This window comes from Calypte anna, chromosome 10, assembly GCF_003957555.1.
Source record: "Calypte anna isolate BGI_N300 chromosome 10, bCalAnn1_v1.p, whole genome shotgun sequence".
In the NCBI taxonomy this organism is placed as follows: Eukaryota; Metazoa; Chordata; class Aves; order Apodiformes; family Trochilidae; genus Calypte; species Calypte anna.
The window spans coordinates 19,229,122-19,241,221 of record NC_044256.1 but is presented as its reverse complement, the minus strand read 5'-3'; the positions used below and the strand labels follow the sequence as shown (position 1 = coordinate 19,241,221).

Sequence of the window (12,100 nt, the reverse complement as noted above, 5' to 3'; positions counted from 1 at the left end):
CAGCAGTGTCCCAGGAAATGCATTTTTCAGCCAAATATTTGTATGAAATATGATAACAGGGACAGAGCTTGGAGGCAGCTGTAATATCTTCATGGTTTTTTTTCTTCTTCTTTTGGTGTTTGTGGCTTGCAGGTACCAAGGGAGAACCTGGCTGTGGGTGCTGGGGCCTGGGTGGTTCCTGCTCTAAAGGAATCACAGAATCATTTGGGTTGGAAAGGACCTCTGAGATCATCAAATCCAACCCTTAATCCACTGCCACCTTGGTTCCCAGACCATGGCACTGAGTGCTACCTCAGTCTCTTATTAAAACCTCCAGGGATGGAGAATCCACCACCTCCCTGGGCAGCCCATTCCAATCCCTGATCACCCTCTGTAAAGAATTTTTTCCTAATATCCAACCTAAACCTCCCCTGGCAGGGCTTAAGTCCATGCCCTCTTGTCCTATTGGTAGCTACTTGGGAGAAGAGCCCTACCCCACCCTGGCTCCAACCTCCTTTCAGGGAGTTGTAGAGAGTGATGCAGTCTCCCCTGAGCCTCCTTGACTTGGAAGAGACTTGACTGTAGGAGAACACAGCTTCTGAATGGGATGAGCTTTGGGATGGAGGGGAAGGTGGTGATGAAGTGAGCAGCACTCACAGTTGGCCACCACCTGGCAGAAACAGACGTGCTGTTACCACAAGTGGATTTTCAGTCCCTGCATGTGTGAATGCCGTGCTGGGTGCTGGCTTGGCACTCAGCCTGAGCCCTGAGGGCACGTGCTGTGCTCTCCTCACAGCTTTGAACATGGGGACCATGCAGTTTGGGGACAGGGCAGGTCAAATTTGTGGCTGTGCTTCTCTGCTCTGACCTCCCTGGGTGTTGGTCCTGCTTGTGTGTTGCTAGTGATGGAGCAGGGCAGCTTTAACCAGAATAGGGTAATGGTCCCACCTGGTCAGGGGTGCTCATCCTGTTGCAGGAACCCATGTGGCAGGGGAAGCAGGGTCCTGTGGTGTTTGGGAGGTAGATCTGCAGCTGTTTGTGGGCTCAGGGAGCTACTTAAGGCTGTGTTTTTGGGAGGCAGAAGGGTCATGGAAATGAACAGAGGGAGAAAACATGGGGTGGGGTAAGTCCCCCTGTGTGTTTTGCTGTTCAATTGTGAGCTTCACCAGCAAGAGATGCTTCACCTCTGCAGAAGGAAGCATCCCAGTGCCAGCCTGCAATTGCTGTGTCCCAGCTCCTTGTGCCTCTTTTCCTGGGCACAGACTCTGCCACTTTTCCCTCTGTAATTTTAACATCCTGCTTTTCTTTGCCCTCTGCTCTCATTTTACTGGCAGCTAAGTAGGGAACTGCTCTCCCCTTGACAACCCAGAAGCCCAGCCATGAGGACTCTGTCTATGTGTGTTCCTGTTACCTGGGTGGCAGGTAACTGAAGCTGTTTGCATAATCCATTTGCTGGGTTGTGAAAAATGCTCTTGATCCTCCTCTGTGGCAGAGAATGCAAAGCAAACCATGGGAAGAGTGAATTCAGAGAACTGCAAGAACAAGGAGGGAGATACATGACATTTCTAGCTTAATAAATAGATCTCCAAAGCTAGAAGTGGACTTTTAGAATCTTAGAATGGTTTGGCCTGGAAGGGAGCTTAAAGCTCATCCAGTTCCAACCCCTCTGCCATGGGCAGGGACACCTCCCACTGCATGAGGTTGCTCCAAGACCCATCCAACCTGATCTTCAGCACTTTGCCTAAGGTGAGCTGTAACGTTTCACTCCATCTTCCTTTTCCTGAGCCAAGCAGTGGGATTTCCATTTCAAGCCTGCATGGAGCAGGACTGAAACTACACATTTTTTTGGGTGAAACTTGTGAAGGGCTGGTGCAGACATGTGTCAGACACCCACCCAAACACACAGCTCTCTCCTTGCCTGGAGCCTGCACGGGGCTAGCATGCATCACACTGCATTGCTGAGGGAAAGCTTCTTGTAGCTCAAGTGTCAGCAGCCTGTTCCTGGGAGCCTGAGGGTGAGTTTCAGCTCAGCTGTCTGTGAAGTTTGGTGAAGCTATGATATGCCATGCTCCTGACAGCTATAGCAGCCTGCAGTGACAGAGGGTTTGATACAAAATTCAGAGCCCTCACCTCCCATTAAGCAGAACAGAGAAGCCCAGGGTTGGCACTGACATGAGTGGCAAGAGAGGTGTCAAAGATAATGGAGCAGAACAAGGGATGTATGGCAGGGAATAGGTGAGCTGTTTCCAGGTCCTGAGGGGAGATGTGTTTGGAGCTGTCAGGGATAGCCAGACCCATGTGTTACAGGCAGCTCTGCCTCCTGAAGATCAGGGATAGCTGGATTCAGGGATGGTTTGCAGGCCTCCAGTGTTCTCCACATTCATCTCTTGTTAATCCAGATCCGCTGTGCTTTCGAGGCTTCCTGAAATGTAGATGTGGTGCTTAGGAATATGGTTTAGCAATGGGTTCATTAGAATTAGGTTAATAATTGGACTTGGAGATCTAGGGTTGGACCAGATGATCCTTGAGGTCCTTTCTAACCTGACATTCTATGGTCTGAAAGGTCTTTTCCAACCAGTACAATTCTGTGATTCTGTGAAATAAGAGCTGGCACTTGGTAAGGCTCTCCCTGCAGCAGGGTTTAAGCTGCAGGCTCCATTCAGCTCCTCCAGGAGTCTTTGGGTGCTGGGGTAACCCTGTGTGTGGTGCATGTGCACATCTGCACTGCCAGGATCACACCTGGCCTCTCCTGCAGGGTGCTGAGCAGGCTGTGCCTGCACTGGGAGGCTGGAAGGGAGTTAAGAACAGAGATCAGAATTAGGTCACTAGCTTGCAATGGGCTGCAGGACAGGAAGGTTGATGTGGTTGGGTTCCTGATGGCACCTGTTAATTATTAATTGTCTGTGTTACAGCAGAGCTCTCTGAGGTCAAGGGCTAGTGGTGCCCTGCAGCTCTTAGAGCATCCTAACAGCTGGAGTGAAGGTGATGTAGATGTCCAGAGCCATAGCAAAGCTTATGATCCCATTGCTGTAGTCATGGGACAGACATACAGAGGAGATTTGTCCCTGTCCCAAAGACCCCCCAGAATCTGCAGGCCTGATGGTGGTAAGGAACAGGAAAGGGGTTGAATCAGCCCAGATGATGGGAGAGACTGAGTCAGGGGGAGGCTCTGAACCCTTGCTTGGGTATTCGGGATGCCAGGGATCACTCAGGACACCACTGGGAGTTTGCCTGCAGGAACAGAGATGTTCCTGCTCAACTCAGCCATAGGGCAATGCCATATGGCTTGTGGATGAGAGTGAGAAGCAGAAGGGTGGAAAGATGGGACAAGGATGTGCAGGTGATGTTACCAAACACCACATCTTCAGGCAGAGCCTTGGGCAGCTCAGGGCTCTTTGCAGCACTCGGCAAGTGTCCAGCCAAAGGGCTTGGACAGAATCTGTAGCTATCACTAATGATCTTTCCCCATGGAAAGCCAGCTTTCCTTCCAGACTTTTCCTAGAAAAACAGATTTGCATTGTCCTGAGTTAATGCAGATGCATCCATCTGCTTTGAGTTCTTCCTTCCAAGTTGGCAGTCTTCATCTGCTGCCAGACTGTGTTACTGTCAGCTCCCAGCATGTCTGTTCCAGGCATAGCTCGTAGGAAGCCTTCTGTGTACCTGGCATCAGGGGAACCACACCACCAGGTGGCTTCCCATAATGTTTCTCTTTTCAAAGTAATGTGAACAGCCACCTCTGGAGATGAAATGGGGCAGAACACAAGCCCTGGCCATAAAGAAAGCAGGTTGTGTCCTTCTGCACACCCCAGGGCCTCCAGCCTCTTCCCTCTCTGCTGTCACTGGATGTACATGAATTGCAAATAGATCTGATGCTGCAAATAAATCTGAATTGCAAATAGATCTGATGAAATAGATGTCAGCCCCTGGCAAACATCAACCTCAGAGCACAAGGAGGAAGTTATGGGGTGAAATGGCTCCAGCCACTGAGTCAAGGTGAGGTGACTGAGGAAAGAGGAGTTTTATGACCCGTGAGCCAGAAGGGTCATCTATTCACCATGTATCTGTCTCATTTCTGTGCAAGGGGTAGCAGAGTATCTTCACCTATCTTACAGCTTTTTCTTGGAGATTTCTCCTGTATCACCCTGGAAGGTGATGTGCTGGCCTAGGAAAATGACAAAGGGAGCTGGTCTAATGAGGGTTAAACAAGTTTGGGAATGTTCCCAGTGAATCCCAGAGGCTGGTCAGCTTAGGTCCCCAGGGCCATTTGGTGTTTGTGGCTTTGGGAGTTTAAATCTGTGGATTTGGTCTGTGTTTAAATCTCTGATACTGTGGCTTTTGTTAAATGTCTTCTGGTGTTTTCTGACCGCTACTTCTACACCTTGACTTCTTTGAATTAGAACTACAGAATCATAGGAAATCAGCTACATTAGATTAGAATTAGCTACATTATGAACCCTGAGCAGATGGAGTCACAGAGATGCTGAGATGTGCCCACAGCAGCACAGTGAGTTGGTGGCAGAGACCAGAGGAGACTCTTTCTTTTGAACTGCTGGACCAGAGCCTGGGACAGCATCCCTGGTGCTGAGTGCTGAGGCACTGTGCTGGAGCTGTGTGGAGGATTGGTGCCCACAGCAGCAGCCAGGCAGGCTGAAGGACTGGAGCAGCACAGGTTGCATCCATCCTTGGATGGAGTCTGGCTCTCCCTTGTCTGCTGAGAACAGTTTGTTGCAGTAGCATCAGTGCTGTCAGCTGTGGGACATGCCTGTTGCAGCATGGTGGTTCCTGTTGTGGTGATGACTTTGCAAAGCACTCTCTTCCAGCCGTCATCCTTCTTATCTGTGTTGCTGGCAGCTGCTGGGGGATGGCTGGGGCTTCTAGTACCTTAAGGGCTCAGCTTGAGTATCAGAAGCTGTCTGGGTCTTAGGGTTAGGCTGGGAGATTGCTCTGCCATTCTCCAAACTGCTTCAGAGACACTGAAGGTTTCTCTGTTCCTTAACTGCTGTTGTACACTCAGTGACTTTCTTTTAAGGAGTTTGCACTAAGATCTCTGAAAATGTGCCAAGAATGGTTAAAGGCTTATTAATTAATGATTAATATCTAAAATGGTGACATTACTGATGCTGCTGGTAGGTCTCAGTGCCCACTGTATCCTAGACTTGCATTTCCTTCTGCTGCTGCTGCATTCCAGCTCACAATCTGCTTCTTCTGCCTCCCAGAAACTCTCCCCAATGTATCTCCAGGCTTTTGAGGCTTCAGATGCGTGGCCTGAGGTCTCCAGCCCTTTGGCTAACCTGGACCTCCAGCAGAAAACCAGAAGAGCCCTAATTCTCCTAGGAAGCACCAGATCTCCACGCAGTGGGGCTGCAGGTTTGTCGGCACAGCACCTCCTGTTTATTTTGCTGTGCTCCAGCTCGGAGTGGTGCAAATGTGTTGTGCAGTCTGTCTGGCTGCTGTTCCTTTTGGCATGAGGAAGAGCAGCTCCAAATGCATGTAGGCAAACAGAGAGCCAACACTGACAGCTTTACAGGAGGTGGAGTGGTGGGCAAAGCACACTCTGACTGCTTTGCAGCAGAGCTGAATGTACCCTGGTCATGGAAAACTCCATCCCTAGAAGGATCAAGGGGTTGGGATGTGGAGCAAGAGCCCCCTAAAAATCCAAGGCAGTTCCTGGAAACCTGCCACTGCTCAGCCTCTTTCTTGGCTTCTGGTTAAATGTAGCTCAGGATGTCAACTTACGGCTCAGCTGGTACATTAAAGGATTTAATTGCTGAGTTGAAATATCTCAGCTGTATAAAGAAGTGGAGGGGAATGAAAGAGGAGTGCCTGATGGCACCCCTGCCTGTCTGGACTGGGATTCATGTGCTCCCAAGGCTTCCAGACACAGGACACAGGGCCAGGGAAAATGTTTCACAGGCTGTTTTTTCTTGCAAGCCAAGTGTAAAGCAGCTCCTGGAGCAGCTCCTTCTGCCACACTGTGTAACACACTCCTTGGAGAGACCCCAGAAGCTGTGACAGGTGCTGGTCTGATGAGTGTGTCCAGGTAGAAAACAAACACTCCTCATCCAGACTCTCTCTTTTTTTTTTTTTTAATCATAGCAGTGTATTTAATCTTATTACATTCTCTATTTTGCATGTAAGTCTATGCAAACATTAGAGGAGTAGTTTTTTGTGCCTGCTATTGGAAGTGTAGGTTGTGCTGTGTATTTTGGGGTTTGTTTGCTGACTTCTTTGTTGGGGAATGTGTGATAATAGTTGTACACATAAGTGCTGTATGTGAGGTCTCTTAATAGGGCTGAGAAAGTGCTTGAGCATCTGTGTTTTAATCATTTATGTGTGTTTCTTTGTGTGCTCTTTTAAAGAGGACAAAGGATAGAGCTGCTCTGCTGCAGTGCTAACTCAGTAAGTAGGAAGAGACTCTACCTCCATTCCAAAACATGGAGATAAATTCTTCCCTGTTCAGCTTTCCAGTGAAATGTTCACATTGACTAATGAATAACTGCTTACAAGATGTTTTGAGGATGTGAGGTAAAGCAACATAAAACTGATTTCCTGAGCTTACTTATATTATTGGCTAGAAAAAAACCAACCCAAATGTTGCACCAATGCAGTGTCTCTTGAGCAATAAAAGATGGGTTCCTCTTGAGCCTCCCTTCTTGTGCTGACCCAGGCACAGTGCAGCTGCCTGAGAAGGGAAAGGAACATTTCTAATGATGGGTTCTCTGGGCACTGGTGCTGCTGCCAGATTGCACTGGGACAGCTTTTGCAGTCCCAGCACCCAAGCATGGTCAGTGCTGGAGATTCTGCTGGGGTGAAGACCCTAAAAGCTTCTGCAAGGGTTGTGAACCAAAGCCTGATCCTCTGGAAAAGGAGAAGTTTTCAGGGCTGAGAACCACTGAAGCTGGGCCAAATGTCTGATGAGTTGAATCCATAATCTTGTAACCAAAAGTCATCCCTCTACAGCTTCAGTGATGGAGGAAAACAGAACTTGGAGCCGAACTGCCACAGGGACTGTGTAAAGGTAGAGAAGAACTCCAGAAAAGCAGATAGTAATTTTTGGAAAGGATGCATTGTTGTAATTGTGTCTGGGCAGAAGAGGAGCCAGTGTGGGACTTGTGAGGAGACCTGGATTGTAGGGTGCTGGAAGGGCAGCACCCAACAGCTCTAACCACTTTGGAAAGTTCCCTGGTGCTGGTCCTCTCTTGGCTGCTTTGCTTTCCTGTTTGCAGAGTTGTGCATTGCTGTGTTCAGATGAGAGCAGTTACAAAAGAAAGAATGTTTCCTGCTAGGCATGCCCAGGTTTGAGATCTGATGTTGTTTATCTTGCCCCCAGAGCAGATGTGTCAGGATACAGTTAGGTAAGTGTCCTGCCTGGAGATGTTACATGCCAGTTATCTTCTGTCCTGCATCTAGCCCAGAAGCAGAAATAAACTGTAGATAACTTTCCAGGAAAGTGTAAAAAAGAGCAGGAGGGCAGATGTGAAGGATGTTTTTTCTTCTCTGTGGTTTCTCCTTGGAGGTCTGTGAGTTGTCTGAGTAAAGTGAGAGTGTTAAGGAGTGGGAGTAGGACATGCTCTGCAAACACAGTGCCTGCATTTTTGGAGGTGTGTGCTCTTGCAATGGGTAATTTGCTCCTTTATTGTCTGCAGAATAACAGCAGTGACAGCATTGACTTTCTCTAATGAACAGCTGCTCAGTGCTAGAATCTATTCCCGGAGGAGGCTCACAGGGTTGAATAAGGTTTCATGCTCCTCCTCCAGAGAGGGTGAGAAAGTTCCCAGAACAGAAGATTGTTGCTTGGTTGTTGGGTATCTCCAAATCTTGGACTGCTGACAGCTGAATGTGTCACCATGCAAGTCATGTGTAACCTTCCAGCACCTTCATGGAGACAGGGTGTTTATGGAGTCGGGAGAGAGGTGTTAGTCCCCATCCGAGGAGCCACCCTCTTGTCACTGCAAATGACTGTCATAGATTGGCTGAACAAAAACCATTTCCCTCCTGTTGCACTGCCTGGGTTCTTTGCTGATACTCAGCACTAACAGGAGCAGGGAGGCTGGAGAGGATAACTGATGAATTATGGATGCATTAGAGGCAGACTCAAGTTGTAAACTCTTGGAGTTTGAAATTGCTCGTGTGTGTTACAACTCAAACTATGCCTCCAAATAAATATTTTGAGCTTTGTCCCAAGCAGCTCCCCCATGGTGCCTCCCTTCACATCCCTGCTCAGAGTTCCTCTTCTCATTGAAGTGATACAGGTTGGATTTTCAGAGGTTGGGCAGCCTGTGTGCTCTGTCTGGCACTCTCACTTGCTGTCTCAAGGTTCCCTGTGCTCCCCTTCCCATCTCCTTTGGGTTTTATGCTGCACTTGATCATCTGCAATCAGTTGTAATTCCTCAGTGCCTGGAACTCAGCTCCACATGCTGAGCATTGCCCCTGAGAGGAACTCTCTCTGAGTCATCTCAGAGCTACTTTTGGCACCCGTACAGGTGGTTTTGGTTTTTTTTTTCTTTTCAGTAAAAGAGAGTTGAGTTGATCCATCTGATTCAGAAGTTTCAAAAGTCCACAAAAGGCCATCAGTGTGGACTGCTGTGGAACCTCTCAGGGTTACATTAAGCCCATTTTCTGTCTCAGTAGTTCTCAAGCCCAGCCTTGGAACCACGGTTCAGAGCAGCCAGGACTTTGATCTGTTTGTCAGGGAGGCCTCTGAATCCATAGTCTGATGTGGTTTCTTCTTTTCTCTGTCCTGTCCCCCAGCTTGTCCTACTGCAGGACAAGCAGTAGGACGTGGACTGGACATGGTGGCTGTTCATAGGTGAATGTAATGAAGCCCTGGCCAGCCCACACCATCCTGTAAGCACTCCAGGAGATGATACACACCAGACCCTCCATGGAGGGCACTTGTTGGATGGGAAGGAAGGTGCCTGGCTTGGCTTTTCCTTCATGCCCCATGGCAACTCTCTGGGGTTGAAGAATGGTGGGGTCCAGCCACTGCCCCAGGTCAGGTATCACCGGTGCTGCTGGGTCTCTACTTCCATCTGCTGGACAAGAACCAGCTCCTGCTCTCTCCTGTTTTCCCTTGGTGCCTTGGGGATTTTGCTGGCCTTTTAAGCTCTGTCCACGTAATACTACTGATGGAAATCCCTTCACTCATGTATGGAAAACAAAATTTTCTGTGTTGAACCAACTCTTTTTGGCAAGCCTTCTGTCCTTGAGTAGATGGCAGTGAGCCTGGAGGTGGGCTGAAGGTGCAGTGATGTGTAAGTCTCCTGCCATGCAGGCACCCCTGTGTGATGTGGCCAAAGCTCCTCTGGTTCAAAGTCACAAGAAAGTCAAGGGTGAACTGGTATTGATTGGATGCCATCTGAAGGGCCAGTGTGGATCAAGCCAAAGGTTCAGCCCCTGCAGTGCCCATCTCCCCAGGGGGTCACAGCTAGAGGAAAACATGAATAAACTGGGCAGGGAGGACATGGTGCTGTCCTTGGGCAACTCCCCCAGCATCTGACAGTCAGGGATGTGGAGACATCTTGGGCTGGGGACTGCAATGAGGTCTTCATATTCAACACTCTCAGTAAATATGTCTTTTGTGAGCTTGTCTGAACCTCCTGCTGTTTGAACTCCACATCATCTCAAGACAGGGAGTTTGTAAAAGCTGCTTTTATTTGTTTGAGACCTCCTGCCAACAAGTATCTCTGCTAGAGCATGGGAGCACCTGGAGCAGATTTAAGAATCAATTGTACTGTGTGACTCCTCTGCAGTTATTTCTCTCTTCATGAGGACAACAACAAAAGTGTCTCTCAGAGTTAGATGTATTAGGGAGAGCTGGAAGAACAGGACCACTCCTGTTGAGGGTCATGAACAATCAGGTCTGCCCAAGGATGTTCCAGTTGTTTTTATCTGCCAACAGAAGTTCAGCTGCTGCAAAGGCATTTCCTTAACCTTCCCTTAACCTCTGCTCAGCAGTAGGCAGACAGAGGTAGAAGGTTAATTTCAAGCAAAAAAATCCCCATCCCCTTCTCAGGGATGGAGCCTATAGATCTTCATGCAAACGTTGCTTGATTTACGTGTTGGCTGTTTGTCTGTGCACATATAAACTAAGGAACTCTCTCTCCTCCCCATAAGTAAGGTTGAGTCTTTGTGCCATCAGGTGAAGGCCTGGATATGGAGGCTTAACCCCTCTTTGTTGCAGTTTACAGCTCAGCATCTGGTTGTTAGAATTTCTTTAACCAAGTTACTGGATTCTTTCTGAGTTGTTTCAGTGCCCTGGCAAAGGGTGTGTTGTGTTGCTGTTGCTCTTTTTGAGGCTCATGGTGTCCTGTTTCATCTAATTAACAAGCATCCATTTAGCAACAGTTGATGAAGGTGCTGGAGTGGAACCCTGTTTTCCATGTGAAAATCCAGATAGTAATTTTTACTTGGGCCAGCATGATTAGAGGAAATCCACAGTACAACTTTTGTTCATTTCTTTAGCAAAAATATTGTAGCCATGGACAACCAAGATCTCCTTTTTTCCTCCAGCTATGTGTGAGCCCCATGAGACCATCTGGGGAAGCACAACCGAGGTGTTTAGGGTTCCATGTTTTGTATTTTTCTAGGGACTTTGCAGTTTTGAAGGACAGACTTTTATTTTTCACATTAGGTTCCCAGCCAGCAGGAGGAGATGTCACCATCTTCGCGGCGCCGGAGAACACCACGGTGGTGGCCGGGGAGAGCGTGGTGATGGAGTGCATGGCAGCTGCTGATCCCACCCCCTTTGTCTCCTGGATACGTCAGGGTGAGTGTGAGGAACAAAATTCAGCTTTTGTGGTCAAGGGGAACCTGTGGACACCTCAGTTCAAAAATCTATTAAAAGGCAGAAATTTCTGTGGGACAGGAAGGGTCTGTGTTACGTCTGCACCTGATGACACAGGTGGTATCAGTGTAGGGTGGCCTTGCTAAAGTGGAATTATTATTTAAATCTAGAAGATTACAAAGCATGCAGTTCACTTTATAGTTGTTTGACCTGTGAAATATATGCAGTTCTAGTGCCTGGGTGCCTTTTGATCTAAATTTGTCATCCTCATTGCTTGAGCTTGAGTGGTGAAGGTCATGAGATGGGGTCAGGTCTGTGCCACTCCTCTGGGGACTCAGAGGTTAGTGGGGGTTCTGTGAAAGCTGCCATTGCATTGGAGAAGCAACTTTTATTATCTTGGAGGATTATAAAACATTAAAATGCCAGTTAAATAGTGCAGTGGCTGACTGTGTTGCTGGGGGGGGTTATTAAAAAATCTTAACTGTGGTCAGATTGGTAATGGAAGGATCAAGAAGATGCTTAGATGAGGAGGAAGTTATCATCACTGTACTGAGTGTCACATCCATCAGGTGTGTTTCAGAGGCTCAGGCTGAAGACATGCTCAGCTCAGGAATCAAATCTCTCCCCCCCAGAAAAGGCTCTCAGGCATTTCATTAATCAAGATCACAATTTAAGACTTCTCTCCCCTGTAACCATTTATTGTGGTTGGTCTTCGGCCCAGACTTGTCCACAGGCAGTGATTACAGAGTACACAGACATTTCCTCTTACCCACAAAAAAGCAGGAAAAACCCCCAAAACCTTGGAGGACACAACTTTGAAAATCAAATCAGTAAGGATTAAATGTTCTGGCAGAAATGTTTCTGGTTTATCCTCTGCACTTCTTAATGACAAATACTTGTCTTTCCAGTGCAAGATCACATTTATTGCTTTACTGAGAGCTACTAATCCCCATAGTAGAGTAGATATTATTAGAGTTGACTAAAACTATAAAAGTTTTGGATAAGGGGAAGAAGAGGAGGAAGTGGGGAGTAGGGTGGTAAAGCAATTCCTTCCTTGATTTATTTTAAAGTGTTTGTTTGGTCCCCCTCTGCTTCCTGGTGTAAACTCTTCAATTAGATAAGATGGATTAACTGTGCTGGCAATTCTGTATTATACAAGCATGTTTCTTTCCAAGACTTCATTAAGGAATGGGTTGGGTTACTGGACAATTAGTCATGTAGGTAACACTGAGGACTGTATCTTCAGGTTGCCAGTTTGGCTCTTGCCAGCCTTGGTAGTGTCAGCTAATTGTTACCATCTGGAATCAGATTTTCAAGCCACTCCAGTGTACACAG

The 12,100-nt window shown here is 47.7% G+C and overlaps 1 protein-coding gene across 1 annotated transcript in view; it reads left to right on the top strand.

Moving 5' to 3' along the window:
* The window catches only part of IGDCC4 (immunoglobulin superfamily DCC subclass member 4), an 88,224-nt gene that overhangs the window by 47,642 nt on the left and 28,482 nt on the right, over positions 1-12,100 (top strand). The window contains exon 5 of the mRNA XM_030456658.1: positions 10,613-10,747. Coding sequence (XP_030312518.1) covers positions 10,613-10,747 — 135 coding nt within the window. The remainder of the gene's footprint in view (positions 1-10,612; positions 10,748-12,100) is intronic.